The following is a 16,346-nucleotide window of genomic DNA, read 5'->3' as shown; positions in this document are numbered from 1 at the left end:
CGCGTCACGCGAAACACGAATCTGTTCCATTTCGACAGATGCATCGCCGGGTGATTGATTGCTAAATCACGCCGACGTAGTGTAACGCCGTTAGAAGGCCGTAGAAGAAACGAACAGGCGCTCAGACGTCGAAACGCGTTCATTGAACTTTGGACTAGCGCACGCTAAAAGGCTCAGAAGTGTGGAGACGTTTCGCTCTCCGTAAAAAGGTACGTGGAGCTTAGGATTGCATTAGGCTACATGGAATTTGGGCTTTAGACAATGAAACTTCGAAAGAAAAAGTTGAAAGGACCGAAGCATTCCAAGCCACGGCGAAAGAGGTGCTCTACAGTGGCTTCTCTTTTCTCTTGGCAGATTTTAACGGCGATCTTAGCTCGATTGCTGAACGCAGCGACGAAGACAATGTCAGTGACACTGAAATCATCACGAGCGAAGAAGACGAAGAACAGGTACCGTACATTTACTGCATTCGACGAAAGAAAACTGATTGGTACTTTAGGACGATGAAAGCCACGGGAAATTGCTTCAAATAATAACGAAATTGGACAAGGGAAAAAAGTTGTGACGTTTTAATTTAATTAATTAATTAAATCGAAGCGCGATTGCTGTCAGGAAAAAGAAGGATATCAGGACTGAGCCAAGTTCTACTGTGTCAGAAGTGCACTTGAACCCAAAAGGAGGTAACAGCGATCTAAAATAAATGGGGGCGTCACTAACTTTAGTTGTGTGCAGATGATAAGGTATATTTGGGTGATCTGGTTGGAGGCTTGAAACCGTCTGCCAGTGCTGGAGCGCTAAAGAAAAAAATTGTACAAGCATCTTATGGCAAAGTGTACGTGGCTTTATATGTGTCTTACCTACTGTAGGCTAGAGTAGAGAAGGGAGGAAAATCAATTCAACCGCCACTACCCAAGCCTCAAATGGAAAGGGTATTTGATATATTCAAAAGAGGATTCTCTACTACGAATAGATCTCTGTTAGGTTCAACGCGGTGTAGCGTATGCTGAAGCGTCGCAGGAAGTCGGACGATGGCAAGAAATTGTGAAGAAAAATCGCGAAGTAATAATACACGAATCTGTAGTTCTGAAAATATAATTTGATCTGGATAAGGCCGAGCATTTGGAATTTCCGCGAAAGGAAGAGCGGTTGATTGTCTCTCTACCGTCGACAGGACTTGCATCATTCCAAATGAAAGTACGCACTTTTGCCGCGTCCATCCTTCAAGACGATTTTTTTATTTTTCCCTTTAGCCTACTACGTCTCTGGAAAAGGAGATCACCGCTCTTATTCAAGGACCGGGTTCTCAGCACAATCTGAGTAGCAAGAAAAAGGCTCTGACCGAAGCGGAAGAGAAAGCCTTGAAAGCAATGGACTTAGAAAAGGTTTCTAATTGTCGACAGTATGCGAGAAAAAATTTTCACGCGGTCGATTCAGGCCATGGAGCGTCGACACGAATTGCAGAAGATGCGAGCGCTTCAGTCGTTCTACGAGCGAAAGAGTCGTCGTCAGAATAAAATAAAGAGCAAGAAGTAGAAAGCATGGGACAATTTATCCTAGATAGTGCTACGTCGCAACTCCTCCTATAGGTTTCATCGTTTGAAGAAGCGTGCAAACGTTCGCGCTGCGGAGAAAATGGTCGAGAACGAGTCGATACCCGAGAGCGAAGTGGAGAGAGCGGAGGCTATAAGAGTCAAGGTGCATATGTGCTTGTCTCCTTTTTTTCTTCTAACGACTTGCAAACGTCTAGGAACGAATGACGTTGAGACATCACAATAAGTCGAAATGGGCTAGAAGCGTTCTCACGCGAGGGCAAAAGGATCCTGGCGTAATCAATTGTAGCAAATAGTTGCCCTGTTTTGGGATTATTCTTTTGTGTGCAGATTCGAAAGGCGATCAGTGAGCAGGTGAAACTCGGAAAGGAACTAAGTCGCAAAGTAATTCCAAAGGTGACGGAAACGGTCGAAAGTGAAAACGACGAGAAGCGCGATGGCGTGGACGTTGATGTCTTTGATTCGACTAATGTCTGGCTAACCGGAGAGGCCAAGATCACCAACAAATCGACGGCAAAGGAGTCGTCGTCTGCGCAGCCTGACGCAACTCTGCTCGATCCCTCCAAAGTTTTGGCTGCAATCGAATCGGACGACGAAGAAACGGAGGAAAGCATGGTCAACGTTATTGAAGAAGCCTTTGCCAACGACGACGTCGTGGAGCAATTTGTCAAAGACAAAGAGGACGTGAGTTTTATAGCAGAGAAAGTTTTCTTTGTGAGACTTGATTATTTGTACTTTTACAGGATATCGATGAACAACAGCCAAAGGAGGTGGATCTGACTCTTCCTGGATGGGGTGCCTGGGGAGGACCTGGCACGACTCCCGCGAAGAAATCGGTCGATAAGAAAATCGTCAAAAAAGCGCCGGATACGGAGCCGAGACAGGACAGTCGTTTGCCACACGTAATTATACGAGAGGAATCAAACAAGAAGATGAAAAAGCACGCGGTGGGTTAATTAATCGTTTGCGTAATTTTCATTCTTTATTTCTGCTTTTAGATTTCTGAACTGCCGTTTCCTTATACGTCTCGCGAGCAACTGGAGAGGTCCCTCTGCGCTCCCGTTGGTCAACATTGGAATACGGCGGTGACGTTTCATGAAAACATCAAACCTCGCGTCGAGACCCTGATGGGGACGGTTATTGGCCCGATGGAGAAGGGAAAGGCGAAGGCAGCCAAAATAGAAATAAATGATCAGAAGAAAGAGAGACAAAGGAGGTCGAGGAAACGGAAAAAAGGAAATCATCAAGACGAAACATTGCAGAAGCAGAAAATTAAAGAGGATGTCCTCCTTACTACGGTCTAATAAGAATCAGAACGTAAAATGGTTTATAATGGATCACGTGTGACCGGAATAATGTATACACCTCCGCATGCGCACGTGTTTTTTTCTACTGTACCTTCCTCGCCTTCGTAGAGTGAGAAGATGAGCTCAACCGACTCGCCGGCACGCCAATACGTCGCTCCGCCCGTCCGCTTCGGCATCGCGACGTCAGTGGACGAAAAAGTGGAGCTAATTACTCGCAACTTGCAGGTAAACCGCTCGCGCGACTTCCTTCTTCCGCTTCTCGACGCTTCGCCGTAGGAGGTGATCGGCGAGGAGCGACTTCGCGAGCTGCTCAAGAGCGGAAAGAACGTAAGAATCTACTGGGGCACGGCGACGACCGGTCGACCCCACGTGGCCTATTTCGTCCCAATGAGCAAAATAGCCGACTTCCTGCGCGCGGGATGCGAGGTAAGGAAGCGTTCGAAGAAGAGCTCGGTTTTTTTCGACGATCTAATCAAATAGGTCGTCATCTTGTTCGCCGATTTGCACGCTTATCTCGATAATATGAAGGCTCCGTGGGATTTGCTCGAGTTGCGCGTGAAATATTACGAGAATATCATCAAGGTGAGTCGATGAGGCTCTTCTCTTGGGAGGAGTATTTTTACTCATTATCGTATACAAGGGTATGCTTGAAAGTCTGGGCGTGCCTTTGGATAGGCTGAATTTTGTCAAGGGCACGGACTACCAATTGAGTCAGTACGTTCACTTTTGTTGCGTGGGGGGCCTGCGAGTATTTTTTTTGACGTGGCTTTGTTTTGTTATAGGAAGTACACATTGGACGTGTACAGAATGGCATCTGTTGTCACTGAAGTGAATGACCGATTTATATATTATCTGTCCCTGTTGACGACGAATTCGTTTCTTCTCTACTAGCACGATGCAAAAAAGGCTGGGGCTGAAGTTGTGAAGCAGGTGCAGCATCCTCTGCTGAGTGGATTGCTCTATCCAGGCCTTCAGGTCTCTCTGTTTCATTTGACGGCTGCTGTGGTGTTCTTAACTTTTTTTAGGCGTTGGATGAGCATTATCTGGACGTTGATGCTCAATTTGGTGGAGTCGATCAAAGAAAAATCTTTACATTTGCTGAGAAGGTATGCACTACTCTGCACAGATACCTATTGAGAGTATTGATCTTTCTTTCAGTACCTTCCCGTTATGGGCTACAAGAAGAGAATTCACTTGATGAATCCAATGGGTTAGACTGGCAAGAGATATCCTATTATGAGACTATGGCATCTTTGCAGTGCCGGGTCTAACTGGAACCAAAATGAGTGCATCTGACCCAGATTCAAAAATTGACATGCTGGATGGTGTCTCTGCTGTGAAGAAAAAACTGAAAAAGGTTAGTAATAGAAACGGATTTTCTAATTAAATTGATCTTACATAGGCCTTTTGTGAGCCTGGAAATATCACTGAAAACGGTATACTTGCATTTGCGAAGTATGTCATGTTTCCTCTACTAGACAAGGGTGCGTGTAGCAGCAATACGTTGTGCCTTAAAGGAGTTTCATATAATCTTACTTTCTAGCCTTTGTGATTGAAAGGGATGAGAAACATGGAGGCTGTGTGTCTTATGATGACTACACCAAACTGGAAGAGGCATATGCTAAACAGGTACAATGGGAGGTTGTTTGCCTGTACTATTGGATAATCCTGTCATAGGAAATCTTTCCTCTGGACTTGAAAAACGCTGTTGCTACTGCTCTGAATGACGTACAGTTATACAAATGTATTCCAACGCGTTTAGGTTGTTACTTTGGTTTCTAGCTCATGGAGCCAGTGAGAAGGAAGTTTCAATCTCCGGAATTAATGAAATTGACAGCTGATGCCTATCCCAGCAAAGAAAAGAGCACGTCTAGTAAGTACACAAATCAGAGCTCTACCAAATGATTTCACAATGTTGCACATACTAGAACCAAAAGACGACCGACCGATTGACATATCAAGACTTGATCTCAAAGTAGGAATTATCACTTCCGCTGAGAAGGTGCGAACTGGCAAGCCAGCTGTACTATAGTTGAACATTTTATGGACATAGCACCCTGATGCCGATACGTTATACGTGGAAAAAATCGATGTTGGAGAAGCAGGTATTGAGGATATCGACGTTGTATATTCTTAAAGTCTTCTGACGTGGCCCACTAAGAGCCTCGCACCGTGGTGAGTGGACTAGTTGGGCTCGTTCCCTTGGAAGAACTACGTGGATCCAAGGTCATCATGGTGTGCAATATGAAGCCTGTAGGAATGCGAGGTAAAACGTCACATCACACCAATGATGTTTTTTTTATTTCTTTTTGTCAGGAATTAAGTCACATGCTATGCTGCTGGCTGCATCAAAGTAAAGCATCTTTTCTTTGATTGTATGTGTCTGGACTTTGTATCTAGTGCTGAGCATACTATTGTTGAGCCTTTGAGGCCACCTAGCGAGTGCAAGGCAGGTGACATCGTCCAAGCTGAGGGCTACGAGCATGCTACATGCGGAAGTAAATAATTTTAAACAGAGAAGCTGCGTTTTCTGCAAGCCGTTGATTTTTAGAGCCCGATGAGGTGCTGAATCCGAAAAAGAAAGTTTTTGAAACGATTCAGGTAAGTACTGGGCTAGGTTGTGTCGTTTGGGTTGACCAATTCATTTCTGAAACCAGCCGGATTTGACAACGTCGGACGAGTGCGTAGCTACCTACAAGGGAAAGACGCTTCTCACACAACACGGTGTTGTGAGAGCGGCCACGCTCAAACAGGCAAAAGTGAAGTGATTTGAGAAAGTAAATGGTGTTGCTGGTCTGTTCGAAATTGGAGTTTTCTTCTGTAGCAAGCGAATTGTTTAGACCGTGAAGGTAAAAAGGCACACGCAGGATCACTGCTAGGCTACTCAATCATTGGCCAAACCAACCGAGGTGGAAGTTGGCATTCCTAGGCTATCTCAGACCCCATGACCATGACGGCAGCACCAAGCAGATTGTAATGGCTGCGGTGACTCTACTTTTTGCTCCTCTTGTGCTCAGAAGATTTTCATTAATCTCTGCCGCACACTGTTCAGTAGCAAAAAAGACGACGACAAAAGTGGCAATGCTACTTTTCAACAGAGAGTCTCCAAATCTCTAAGTCTCAGTCACTCTCTCTTTCAAGCGTCACTTCTATGAAATCAATTATGTAATTCTCTGGTGGGTGATCACGGTAAAGGTCCAAGAAAATTCCTCTTTTTGGTTTCAATGATCTAGAAAACTGATAGGCGTGAATAAAATGCAAGTTAGAAACCGCTTTTCCTATTCCAAACGCTCTTTGGTTGCCACTGAATTGTACTTGCATTGTATGATATGGTGAGTATTTGATTTTTCCAGGATTCTGACCAGAAGAGGTTTTTAAATTCGTAAGTACTTCTGTGCTGCTAAGTCCTTCACACGCCATCAGTGGAGGCTGAGCCTGCCTGTTTTCTTCATCGAGAATTTCGTAACCCACAGCGGAAATACCGTCAGACACAACGAGACGGAGGTCCATGTCGCTTGTCACTGACTTTGGATGTCGATGTGAGATTTTTGCCGTGGCAATGTATTGAGCAGAGTCGTTGAGCATGTTCGGCTCAGCTAAAGTCACTCGCATCAATCGATGAAACCTTGTCGTGCCAGTACCAAAAGAAATTGACGCGCCAACTGAAGGAGTTTCATAGAAGCGAATCCTCCCTCCATGTCTGTTGTACTTGATGTCGTCAGGACTTATCAGCAAATGAAAGCTGAAAGGAGATTCTCCTTTTGTACCTGGAGGTCCTTGCGCTCCTGGAGGGCCACGTTCCCCAGAAGGGCCTTGCTTTCCTGGTGCACCAGAAGGACCTTCAGGTCCTCGCGTACCTGCAGGACCACGCTCTCCAGAAGGTCCTGCAACTCCGTCTCGTCCATCTCTCCCATCTCGACCAGGCTGCGCGACACAACAGGGAGCTGTTGGCTTGGTTATGCTCTGAGAGAGTGACAATTGGACAGTCAAAAGTGCCAAATACGTCGTTGCGTAAACAAAATATTTCATTGTGTTGAAGATGCTCAAACAAAGCGTCTGATGTGACCTTTATAAGGTGTCTAAGTCCCGGGGACCGTGTTTTAAACTTGAGAAATACGGAATCCGGGTCTAATACCCTCGCTTCCGCACGAAAAACAACGCGGACATCCTCAAGACTGGGTTGAACGCGGCAAATACCTTGATGTTTACAAAATAAGTGGCATTTAGAAAGAGAGACGGGCCGTCGAGGGGGCGTGAAAGTGATTTAGCACCTATTATTGATAATGTACTACAACAGTCTACCTACAGGTCAATTGTCCAGGCCGTGAAGAAGAAAGTACACACAAAGAGTTACCATTAGGCCACTCAATAGCTGGTAAAGAAAAATCGTAATCCGAATCAAAATGAGCGTCACAGAAGTTGGAGTTCCCAGCAAGTACAGTGCGTAGAATGCCACGTTCTTCGCCCATCCCAGACTGGTGTGCATCGTCGCCATCGGCGTGAATTTGGCGAGTAGTATTGCTGGAATGTAGGCCACAAGAAAGCCGTACGTCACTGATTTCCCAAACCATGCTGGTCGAATTCCAGCTGATGCTAATAAGTCGCCGTGATCCTTGACTAAATGGTACATGAGGCCAATCAGGAACGGTAGCAACACTTGGACGACCGGATTTAGAGTGTAGTACATTGGCGGTGAACTTTTCTCTGGTAAAACAGACTCTGTTTTCTGCTCGGCTTCGGGTTCTGGTTCAGGTTCGTGGCTCGAAGGCAGCTCGCTGCAGTTCTCCGCGATTTCTTTGACTTCGGCGTCAAATTTTGACGAAAGTTTCTCACCCCGTAAATAATCCAATCGATTTCCAGCATTCTGTAAGATTCGCCTTCGCCTTGCTTCGCTTCTCCTTTGAGCAGCGAGAGCCTCTGCTTCGCTCATGTTGCCTAGCGTGCGTTAAGTACTACACGTATTGTGTTCGGCGTTTCGCCTTGTTTCGGCTACAGAAAGGGCAGGAAGGCTACAGCAGAAAAGAGACAGCCAAGAAATTGCTTGCACTCATTCACTAAGTGGTGACAATCGGCATCTACTCCAACTAGAGTAGTATATTCGTAGTTTGAGTTAGAATGACTGCCAAAGAATTGGGCGTTCCTATCAAGCACTCCGGTCCCTAAACATTTTGGTGTGTCCCGTTCCAGTTAGAATTCGAAGATCACTGACTTCAACTTGCCAAACCTTAATTATATGACAGCAGTGTCACTCAGATTTACAAATGGTAATTACGACTGTACTTCCTGCTCCTCTTGTGTGTTCAGAAGATTCGCGTTAGTCTCTCTGCTGCGCCAATAGAATGTTTTTATAACAAAAAAGACATCAATAGTGAAATGGTTTGCTACAACTGTTCTACAGTACTAAAAGCAATATTACATTCACAACGTTTCTATGTCTCTTTTTCAAGTTTCACATCTATGAAATCGATATTATAAATCTCTCCCGGGTCGTCGTCACCGTAAAGGTCCAAGAAAATTCCCCGTGCTGGTTTCAATGATTTAGAAAACTGATGGGGGTGAATTATGGGCACTTCGGAAATGGTTTCTCCTATTCCAAATGCTGTATTACTTGCACTGAATTGCACTTGCACTGTATGATAGGGTGAGAATCTGGTCTTTCCAGGAAACCGACCATAACCACACGCCAGATTTGTAAAATGTACTCCTGTACTGAGTCCTTCACATGCCCCCATTGGAGCAAGACTCGCCCTATTTGATTCATCAACAATAACGTAACCCACGACGGAAACGCCGTCAGACACAGTGACGTAGATGTCCATGTCAGTTCTTACTGACACAGGATTTCGATGTGATATTTTAGCTGTTGCAATATATTGAGCTGAGTCGTTCAACGTATTTGGCTCAGCTAGAGTTACTTGCATCAATCGATGAAACTTCGTGTTGCCTTTATTAAACGAAATTGACTTCCCAATTGAAGGAGTCACGGTTTTGTAAAAGCGAATCTTCTCCCCGTGCCTTTTGTACTTGATGTCGTCGGGACTTATCAGCAAATGAAAGCTGTAGGGAGGTTCTTCTTGAATAGTACCTGGAGGGCCTGGAGGGCCACGCTCTCCTGGATGGCCAGGAGACCCTTGCTTTCCTTGAGCACCAGAAGGTCCTTCAGGTCCTGGTGTACCTCCTGCAGGGCCACGCTCTCCAGGAGGTCCTGGAAGTCCGTCTCGTCCATCTCTCCCATCTCTCCCAGGCTGTGCGGCACAACAGGGAGCCGTAGGCTTTGTTACGCTCTGAGAGAGTGACACCTGGACCGTCACCACTGCCAAACACGTCGTTGCGTAAAGAAGATATTTCATTGTGTTGAAGATGCTCGAGCAAAGCGTCTGACATGATCTTTATAAGGTGTCTAAGCACCGGAGGCCGTGTTTTAGTGTTGGGAAATACGGAATTCGGGTCTCTAAAACCCTCGCTTCCGTACGTACCGTTCCTTGTGTGTGCGCGCGGATGAGACCCGGAAAAAAAATATACGGGCTAGACTAAGGAGTTAGATCATCAAAGGAGACTTACTTAGTAACTTTAGAGCGGCTTTCATTAGCTTTGTCGGACCCTCACTTCCCCGTCAGTAGTGTTGCTGTAACATAGAAAGCCATGTGACACTGAATTCCTAAACCATGCATGCTGCTTTTTCGTGGTTCGACGGCAGCCTGAGCTGCCATTTTAGCATCTTTGACTTTTGGCGTGTCTTCTTTAGGTTCCCACCCCGTAAATTGGTCTAGTCAAGCAGTTGCGCAATCTCACGTCAGCCGGGCCCCAAATTTTATTTTTACAGGTAACACATAAACTTGTGTGAATATACGATTTCGAGTAATTAATTAGGATTTTGTTCTGTGGTTTTTTAATACACGTTGCTGTAGTCGTTCCAGATTATATCTTGTTGGCTGCAGCTCTTTTCAATGTCTTTTCCTTCGTTGAATACGCATGAGCTGAATATCACTTCGTCTAAATTTGTTGAACCCGAGAATACGACCCTCCTTTTGAACTTGCATTTTCTAAAATTCGCCTTGGTCAAGTTTGTGGAACTGAAAGTGACCTCGCTTTCGAAGACGGAATCCTGAAACGAAACTCCCTCTGCATCGCACTCGTGCAGACAAAATTTGTGCAAAAAGACGGCTTTGCCAAAATTGACATCTCTCAAATCGAGAAACGCGGCATCTATTGGAGTCGTCACGACGCGCTTAGGGTTGAACACCCATGCCTTAGTAATTCTCTCCTTCTCCATGCAATTGATGGCTGCGTAAACGGCCACCTTCATTTCCGGAAGCTGGTAGTAGTCGGCTTCTTTGAGAAGTTGGTGCAATACGTGACGTTCTCGTGGCAATCGATCGCCAATCGACGCGGCATTGCGAAGATAGCTGAGGACGTAAGCGAACGACGGCCCATCTCGATCGATGAACACGGCTCCTTCGTTGTCTATTTCTATGTTGTGCCTTCCACTGAACATAGCTGCGAGCATTGAATTCGGTTGGCTTCTGGTGAGTGTGCTTAGACTTGTCGCGTACTTCGTACCGCCGACGTTCAAGTCAATTTTTGTCGGCAGAGGAAATTGTTTACCTACAGGATTATAATAATATTAATTAAGCTCATTGAGTGCACTGTCAGGTCGTTTTGTGGAACTCTCGTTACCGCTTGGAGTAGTCATTGGCTCGTCGCTGTTCATTTTGTCAGAGCTCGCCTCGCAATCTCACCGCTACTGTAGCGTATACGACTTATCAACACTCGACTGTTTGGTGTGAATAACAAGGTTCCCGCAGACACGAGCCGCGGTGGAGCTGCAGATCTGTACAAAGTTAGCGTGAGCTCTGAAACTTGTGAGTACTGAACCGCCATTTAGAAGTTTAGTCTGATTGCCAGCAGTCAATTGAAGTCTACTATTCCTACGTTTAGTCACAAAAGAGCTAGCTTAATTAGCGCGAACTTGAAGCAAAGAGCAATCAACACTTGACTGCGGTTTGCGGTTCCTCGTCCGTGCCAAGAAATTTCGAGAGTCAAGGTTTGGTCAGAAAAGCCTAATCGCATTCATTAGCGTTTATACCATTAGGAATCAGCACAAAGGAAGCTCTTTTCACTATGATCTCACCCTTAGTCTGAACCAGAGCCGTTGGTTGAGAGACAGGGGGCATACGTCTGGCCACGCCCTTTACTCTTTTGCGACGGGATTACTATACTATTAGCATAATTTAAAACAGCGTTAGCGCACGAGTGAGTGAGCGCCAAGTCTCGATTTTGGGTTCACATATAACTTATTGTACTGTAGTCCGTCCAACCTCTTCTGCAGATGCACGTCTGTCGCAAACTCCTCTCGAAGAATTGTGTCCCTGCTACCATAGTATCTATGCTGCAGGCATCTATGCTGCAGGAGATGCAGGTCTATACTGCGTCTTTCGCGCGAAGGGGAGTGCTAGGTACGGGTCCACAGGTCATCACGTGCAGTGAAGCGATCCGACACGGCAGTTTCTCCCGGAATGAGACAATTTCCGACCTTCTTATTGACGTGCGTTGCATTTTGGGCACTGGCTGTTGGCGAAGTGCCTTCGTTTCGACCACCGGCGGTCCCACTTGTGGTAAACAACCCATACATCAGCATTTGGTCGGCAGCTGATCATCTGTACGACGCATTTCCTACCCACTGGAGCGGTGGAATAATAGGATTGGCAGGTGAAGTGCACAGAAGCTGTCTTTTATCAAAAGTCACGTGACCGAATTCTCTAGGCCTAATTCGCGTTGACAACAAAACATATCGTTATATGGGACCCTCCAGCGTTCTATCAGTTGCAACAATACCAAACGTCACTCAAACTGACCTCAAGGTCTATCCAACTCAGACAGTGTACGTTTTTCAACAAGACGGCATTCAACTGGAACTCACATTCAGCACTCCAGCATATCCCCTGCCTAATGAATCGCCCGATATAGCCAGCTATCTTCCAATCACGTTTCTTACGTACAAAATCTCAAGCCTAGACGGTCACTCACACCAAGTCGAACTCTATTATGACAATAGTGGCGAGCCCGCTATCACTAATGGTGATGAAGAAATCACGTGGTCACGCACCCAAGCAAATGTGCCAGGTTACACTACGCTCTCCGTTGGCACGACGAAGCAGGCTTATCTAGCTCAGGGCAGCGATCGAATCGACTGGGGCTATTGGTATGTATCGGTGCAAACTGACAGTACGGTGTCCACAGTTGTGACGTCAGATGTTGCAGCACGAGGCAGTTTCGCTAAGGGAACAGCTTTCCCGTCAAAGGACGACACCCCGCCGCGCGCCTGCAGTGACAATTGGCCAGTGTTGGCAGTGGCTTGGTCGCTCGGCTCGATTCAGCCAAAGCAGACTATTACAAAGACACTCACTATTGCCTATGATCAGGTCTATTCCATGAAGTACTTCGGCGACTCCATGGCTCCTCTGTGGCGTCACATGTATAATAACAACGTTGGCGCCATGTTGACGCACGTCAACTCTCAGCGTGACGTCATAATCGAAAATTGTTCCTCGTTCGACGCCGTCATGACGTCGGCTATGATGAAAGCGGGCGGAGCGAATTACACGGCGATTGCTTCGTTGGCGTGGCGACAGGCGACGGGCGGAACGATTTACGTGTGGAACGACAAGCTGAAAGCGCCGTGGGCTTTTCTCAAGGAGATATCCAGCGACGGCGACGTGAGCACGGTCGACGTTCTCTTTCCCGCGTCGCCGCTTTTCGTGCTCTCCTTTCCCGAATCCCTTCGCCTGTGCTTGCTTCCTCTCTTGGCCTACGCGAACAACGAGACGGGGACGTACGGCATGAAGGTTCCGTACAATTTGGCGTGGGCTCCTCATCATTTGGGTCACTGGCCCGTGTGCGATATCCAGCCGAATCATCAGGAGCAAATGCCCATGGAAGAGTCGGGGAATATATTGATCATGTTGGCTGCCTTGGCGAAAAAGCAAGGCAACGTTAACTATTTATCCAAATATTGGAAGGTTCTCATGACGTGGGGCGATTTTCTCGTATCCACCCTTCCCGATCCTGGCAATCAGTTGTGCACGGACGACTTCGAAGGGCCGTCGCCTCACAACGTGAATTTAGCGGCGAAAGGAATAGTCGGCCTATCAGCGTTGGCATACATTCTCGACATGGACGGTCAAAGGGACGCCGCTAAGAATTACTCGTCTCACGTGGCCGGCTACGTTTCCTATTGGATGGCAAACGCGAGCGACGGGAATCATTATCGACTCCAGTACACGCTTCCCAACACGTGGTCTCTCAAATACAATCTCATGTATCATCGCGTGCTCGGCCTGAACGTCTTTCCCGAGTCTGTTTATCGGACAGATTGCGCCTATTATCTGTCCAAGATGAATGCCTACGGCATACCGTTGGATAATCGATCGGATTTTACCAAGACGGACTGGTTGATGTGGGCGGCGGCGATGTGCGATCAGGATCAGTTTGAAATGATCGTCAATGCCGTTTATCGATTTGCCAATGAGACTCCCGACAGAGTGGCATTTACGGATTGGTACTTTACGTCTACTGCCAAGCGTAAAGGCTTCGTGGCTCGTCCTGTTATTGGGGGTCTTTTGGCTAAACTGCTGATGTAGCCGCGGTATGCTTTACTTTTTCTGCCTATTTTCTACTCTCTTTTCTTTTCATCGTTATTTTTCTGCTGATTTTTTGCTTCCTTCTTTAGAGCTGTAATGGACTACGTCACCCAGGGACTTTCCTTTGATTTCTATCTAGTGTATCACGACGTGATCTCACGTGGGGTAAATGAGTCGTCTGGCTCGTCAAAGGACACCTTTAACTCGTCCTGTCCGCTGTCTGCGAAGGACATTGTTCGTCCTTCGCTACAGTTCTGCAAGCAAAGCCTAAGGAGTGAGTACAGTACTGTGTGCACACACGCCTTGCTTGTGACGTTTGTTTATGAAGAAAACGTGCGTTGGAGCTGGTCTGTTCACGTGTGCCCCAGATAGACATCAGGAATGAGTCGGCCTGGTACGGTACCCGATGTCGTTCTCTCTTCCTTTTGTAGCGTATTCTCCTATGCTTAGAAGAACCTGCGACGTCTTCTGGATTTCAAAATCCTGTGTATGAAGGAATGGAAGGAGACTATGACTTGCCGTCTCCAACCAGATCGAGACCCAGCTTGTTCGACGAAGATGGACCTCCAAGGCAAGGCAGATACGTTTTTGCACCGGAGAAACGATCGTGCATAGAACGACATGCTTCGTATGTCGCGCTGGTCGCCATTTGTGTAGCAATCTTTGCTTGCGTCCTCGTGGGACTTTTGGCCGCTGGAAAAATTGGCTCTACTCAGTCCACTGGTAAATTTGATATGTATAGTGTTGTTGCGCGGACTTCGAACTGCGCTGCTTTTTGTCTACCTAACTGTTCTTTATGTGATTGCACTTCTGACATTCTTTGTCTCTAGATCACCCAGACGTAATGGAGAATAGACAGGAAATCAAGGAAGTAGCCACCGCTCAGACCCAGATTCAAGCAGAAATGGACGTCCACGTTCTTGATCTTCAAGAGAAAGTTATAAACCTTCAAAACACAATTGTTGCTCTTTCAGCAAATTTGAGCGTAGTTGAGTCCGCAGCAGCTAAGTTTCAGTCCTTGACGGACCACGTAGCTGCTCTTACTGCAAATTTGACTGTAGTTAAGTCTACAGCAGCCAAGGTGGAAACCTTAACGGATCACGTAGCTAACCTCTCTTGCCAAGTGTCATACGAAAGCATCCTTGGAAGAACGTGTTCTGCTGGTCGAGTCGTTCCAGGCGATCTGACAATCAATATTGATCGCGACGAAGCTCAACTCGCCGGAGTCGTCGCTGTCATGGGCAGCCTAGTTATTCAGAACACCCGTTTGACGAACATTGATCACCTGAAGAACATTCATCGTGTCAACGGGGACCTTGTCATTCGCGGCAATCCTACTCTCACAACGTTGGATGGACTAAGATCACTGACGTTCGTTGGCGGAAATCTCGCTGTTCACTTCAACGACCTGCTGGAGAATCTTGACGGCTTAGCCTCAGTGGAAAATATCAAAGGAAACCTGTATCTCTACAGCAACAACAGACTTAAAAATATTGATGGACTATCGAAACTGACGTACGTGGGAGGCTACGTCTACGTGCGAGAAAATGATCAATTGGAAAACGTTGACGGTCTCAAATCAGTTCAAGAGGTTCAGGACTATCTATACTTTACTGGAAACGACGCCCTTCTGAACGTCGATGGACTGGCCAAGTGTCGATCCGTAGGAGGCAACGTCTACTTCTATCAGAATCGTCGCCTTCAGAACGCCAATGGGCTGAGCAATCTTCAAAGCATTGGCGGGTATTTCTACTTTTTGAGAAACTTGGCCTTGCAGGAGGTTCGTGCACCTCAACTAAGAACCATTGGTGACTACGTCTACATTACGGATAACCCTGTTTTGAGTGTCGTCGATCTCTCAGCTGTCGAGACTGTCGAGCGCGCCGTGACAGTGTATAATAACCGTCAGCTTCAGATTCTTCGATTCCAGTCCATACAGCACATTGGTGGTAATTTCTATTGCTATAATAATGATCGTCTCTCCGAGGTGGACGCCGGCAACCTGCTGACTGTCGGCGGCTATTTGAATTTCAACGACAACAATAGACTGACGTCGTTGGATTTCACGTCGTTATGGAACGTTTCTTCCTACGTGCACATGTACAGGAATAAAGTGCTGGGCTACTTGAAGATGCCGTCGCTCGTCAACGTCGGCGGCAATTTCTATATTCACGACAGCGACCAGTTGCAGAGCATGGATCTGTCGTCGTTGGAAACGGTCGACGGATTTCTGTACTTTTATCACAACAATCGCATTCGACAAGTCGACCTGTCGTCTCTGCTTAACGTCTCTTTTTACTTGCAGTTCTACGAAAACAGGGAACTGGCCGTACTTGATTTGCGGTCGTTGCAAAGAGTCGGCGGTCAGTTTTACGTGTACAACAGCGACAATCTCGCCGTTCTCGACCTCTCTCAACTCACCTTCGTCGACGGCTTTTTCAATCTGAATAACAACGACAAGCTGACTCACTTGAATTTGACGAGTCTGACAACGGTTAGCAGCTATTTTCACGTCTATCTCAGTCGACCGCTCAAGACGATGATCGCTCCGGCATTGTACAACGTCACCGGTAATTTCTACATGTACAATTGCGACAATCTCGAAGAAATGGATTTGTCGTCGCTCGAAACGGTTGGCGGCTATTTCAATTTGAATAATAACGATCAGTTGAAAAATCTCGACTTGAGTAGTCTGCGAAGTGTCACCGGCTACTTTCTTCTCTATCACAATCGCCAACTCGCCACCCTGCTCGCTCCGAATCTCCAAACGGTGGGCCAGTACTTCTATATCTACAATAGCGACGGCATGACCACGCTGAACATCCACTCCCTTCGTTCCGTAGGAGATT

General features: G+C 46.6%; 5 protein-coding genes across 9 annotated transcripts in view; 4 read left to right on the top strand and 1 right to left on the bottom strand.

Annotated features, from left to right (window-relative positions):
* The first annotated feature begins 79 nt into the window (after window positions 1-79).
* On the top strand, window positions 80-2,926 carry LOC136193375 (U3 small nucleolar RNA-associated protein 14 homolog A-like). Its single transcript, XM_065982264.1, has 16 exons — window positions 80-209; window positions 259-320; window positions 374-449; window positions 500-558; window positions 613-680; window positions 733-809; window positions 867-929; window positions 982-1,059; window positions 1,111-1,194; window positions 1,251-1,382; window positions 1,435-1,529; window positions 1,587-1,695; window positions 1,748-1,825; window positions 1,881-2,234; window positions 2,294-2,497; window positions 2,549-2,926. Exons 2-16 carry the CDS (start codon window positions 262-264, stop codon window positions 2,852-2,854), a joined length of 1,842 nt encoding a protein of 613 aa, XP_065838336.1. The 5' UTR covers window positions 80-209; window positions 259-261; the 3' UTR covers window positions 2,855-2,926.
* On the top strand, window positions 2,923-6,111 carry LOC136193377 (tyrosine--tRNA ligase, cytoplasmic-like). 3 transcript variants are annotated; one of them, XM_065982267.1, is made up of 21 exons: window positions 2,923-3,082; window positions 3,134-3,283; window positions 3,338-3,439; window positions 3,498-3,571; window positions 3,640-3,685; window positions 3,749-3,832; window positions 3,883-3,963; window positions 4,016-4,067; window positions 4,117-4,214; window positions 4,260-4,341; window positions 4,401-4,486; window positions 4,535-4,585; window positions 4,640-4,730; window positions 4,786-4,859; window positions 4,911-4,962; window positions 5,019-5,123; window positions 5,174-5,210; window positions 5,258-5,355; window positions 5,409-5,458; window positions 5,515-5,634; window positions 5,698-6,111. In XM_065982267.1, exons 1-20 carry the CDS (start codon window positions 2,975-2,977, stop codon window positions 5,623-5,625), a joined length of 1,632 nt encoding a protein of 543 aa, XP_065838339.1. In that variant the 5' UTR covers window positions 2,923-2,974; the 3' UTR covers window positions 5,626-5,634; window positions 5,698-6,111. The 3 variants fall into 3 exon arrangements, with proteins under 3 accessions (XP_065838339.1, XP_065838338.1, XP_065838337.1); XM_065982266.1 differs by having other exon boundaries at window positions 5,682-5,717; XM_065982265.1 differs by having other exon boundaries at window positions 5,515-5,717.
* A 3,548-nt stretch (window positions 6,112-9,659) lies between these two features.
* Window positions 9,660-11,277, bottom strand: LOC136192619 (uncharacterized). 3 transcript variants are annotated; one of them, XM_065981271.1, is made up of 3 exons: window positions 11,176-11,277; window positions 10,535-10,688; window positions 9,660-10,462 (listed from the first exon to the last, which is right to left on the bottom strand). In XM_065981271.1, the coding sequence occupies exons 2-3, from the start codon at window positions 10,566-10,568 to the stop codon at window positions 9,747-9,749; spliced, it is 750 nt and encodes a 249-aa protein (XP_065837343.1). In that variant the 5' UTR covers window positions 10,569-10,688; window positions 11,176-11,277; the 3' UTR covers window positions 9,660-9,746. The 3 variants fall into 3 exon arrangements, with proteins under 3 accessions (XP_065837343.1, XP_065837341.1, XP_065837342.1); XM_065981269.1 differs by lacking the exon at window positions 11,176-11,277 and adding an exon at window positions 10,827-11,148 and having other exon boundaries at window positions 10,535-10,779; XM_065981270.1 differs by lacking the exon at window positions 11,176-11,277 and adding an exon at window positions 10,989-11,148.
* Window positions 11,278-11,338: 61 nt separating this feature from the next.
* On the top strand, window positions 11,339-13,614 carry LOC136192876 (uncharacterized). Its single transcript, XM_065981625.1, has 2 exons — window positions 11,339-11,566; window positions 11,621-13,614. Exons 1-2 carry the CDS (start codon window positions 11,374-11,376, stop codon window positions 13,495-13,497), a joined length of 2,070 nt encoding a protein of 689 aa, XP_065837697.1. The 5' UTR covers window positions 11,339-11,373; the 3' UTR covers window positions 13,498-13,614.
* Window positions 13,615-13,634: 20 nt separating this feature from the next.
* The window catches only part of LOC136192874 (uncharacterized), a gene marked incomplete in the record, with an annotated part of 3,924 nt that continues 1,212 nt past the window's right edge, over window positions 13,635-16,346 (top strand). Inside the window, 4 exon segments of the mRNA XM_065981623.1 lie at window positions 13,635-13,771; window positions 13,826-13,891; window positions 13,948-14,220; window positions 14,328-16,346. Coding sequence (XP_065837695.1) covers window positions 13,879-13,891; window positions 13,948-14,220; window positions 14,328-16,346 — 2,305 coding nt within the window.

The sequence above is a fragment of the Oscarella lobularis genome, chromosome 11 (genome assembly GCF_947507565.1).
Source record: "Oscarella lobularis chromosome 11, ooOscLobu1.1, whole genome shotgun sequence".
In the NCBI taxonomy this organism is placed as follows: domain Eukaryota; kingdom Metazoa; phylum Porifera; class Homoscleromorpha; order Homosclerophorida; family Oscarellidae; genus Oscarella; species Oscarella lobularis.
Note: the sequence above shows the minus strand (reverse complement) of the source record. Positions and strands in the feature narration are given on the sequence as shown.

Bases quoted from the DNA above. Each gene is read 5' to 3' on its own strand.
- LOC136193375 (XM_065982264.1), top strand. From the start codon at position 262: ATGAAACTTCGAAAGAAAAAGTTGAAAGGACCGAAGCATTCCAAGCCA. The intron at 1,195-1,250 runs GTACGCACTTTT...TTTTCCCTTTAG, and splicing joins TTGCATCATTCCAAATGAAA to CCTACTACGTCTCTGGAAAA. The intron at 1,383-1,434 runs GTTTCTAATTGT...CGGTCGATTCAG, and splicing joins AAGCAATGGACTTAGAAAAG to GCCATGGAGCGTCGACACGA.
- LOC136193377 (XM_065982267.1), top strand. From the start codon at position 2,975: ATGAGCTCAACCGACTCGCCGGCACGCCAATACGTCGCTCCGCCCGTC. The intron at 3,083-3,133 runs GTAAACCGCTCG...GCTTCGCCGTAG, and splicing joins TAATTACTCGCAACTTGCAG to GAGGTGATCGGCGAGGAGCG. The intron at 5,211-5,257 runs GTAAAGCATCTT...CTTTGTATCTAG, and splicing joins ATGCTGCTGGCTGCATCAAA to TGCTGAGCATACTATTGTTG.
- LOC136192619 (XM_065981271.1), bottom strand. From the start codon at position 10,568: ATGAACAGCGACGAGCCAATGACTACTCCAAGCG. The intron at 10,463-10,534 runs GTAACGAGAGTT...ATAATCCTGTAG, and splicing joins GCCAATGACTACTCCAAGCG to GTAAACAATTTCCTCTGCCG.
- LOC136192876 (XM_065981625.1), top strand. From the start codon at position 11,374: ATGAGACAATTTCCGACCTTCTTATTGACGTGCGTTGCATTTTGGGCA. The intron at 11,567-11,620 runs GTGAAGTGCACA...CGAATTCTCTAG, and splicing joins TGGAATAATAGGATTGGCAG to GCCTAATTCGCGTTGACAAC.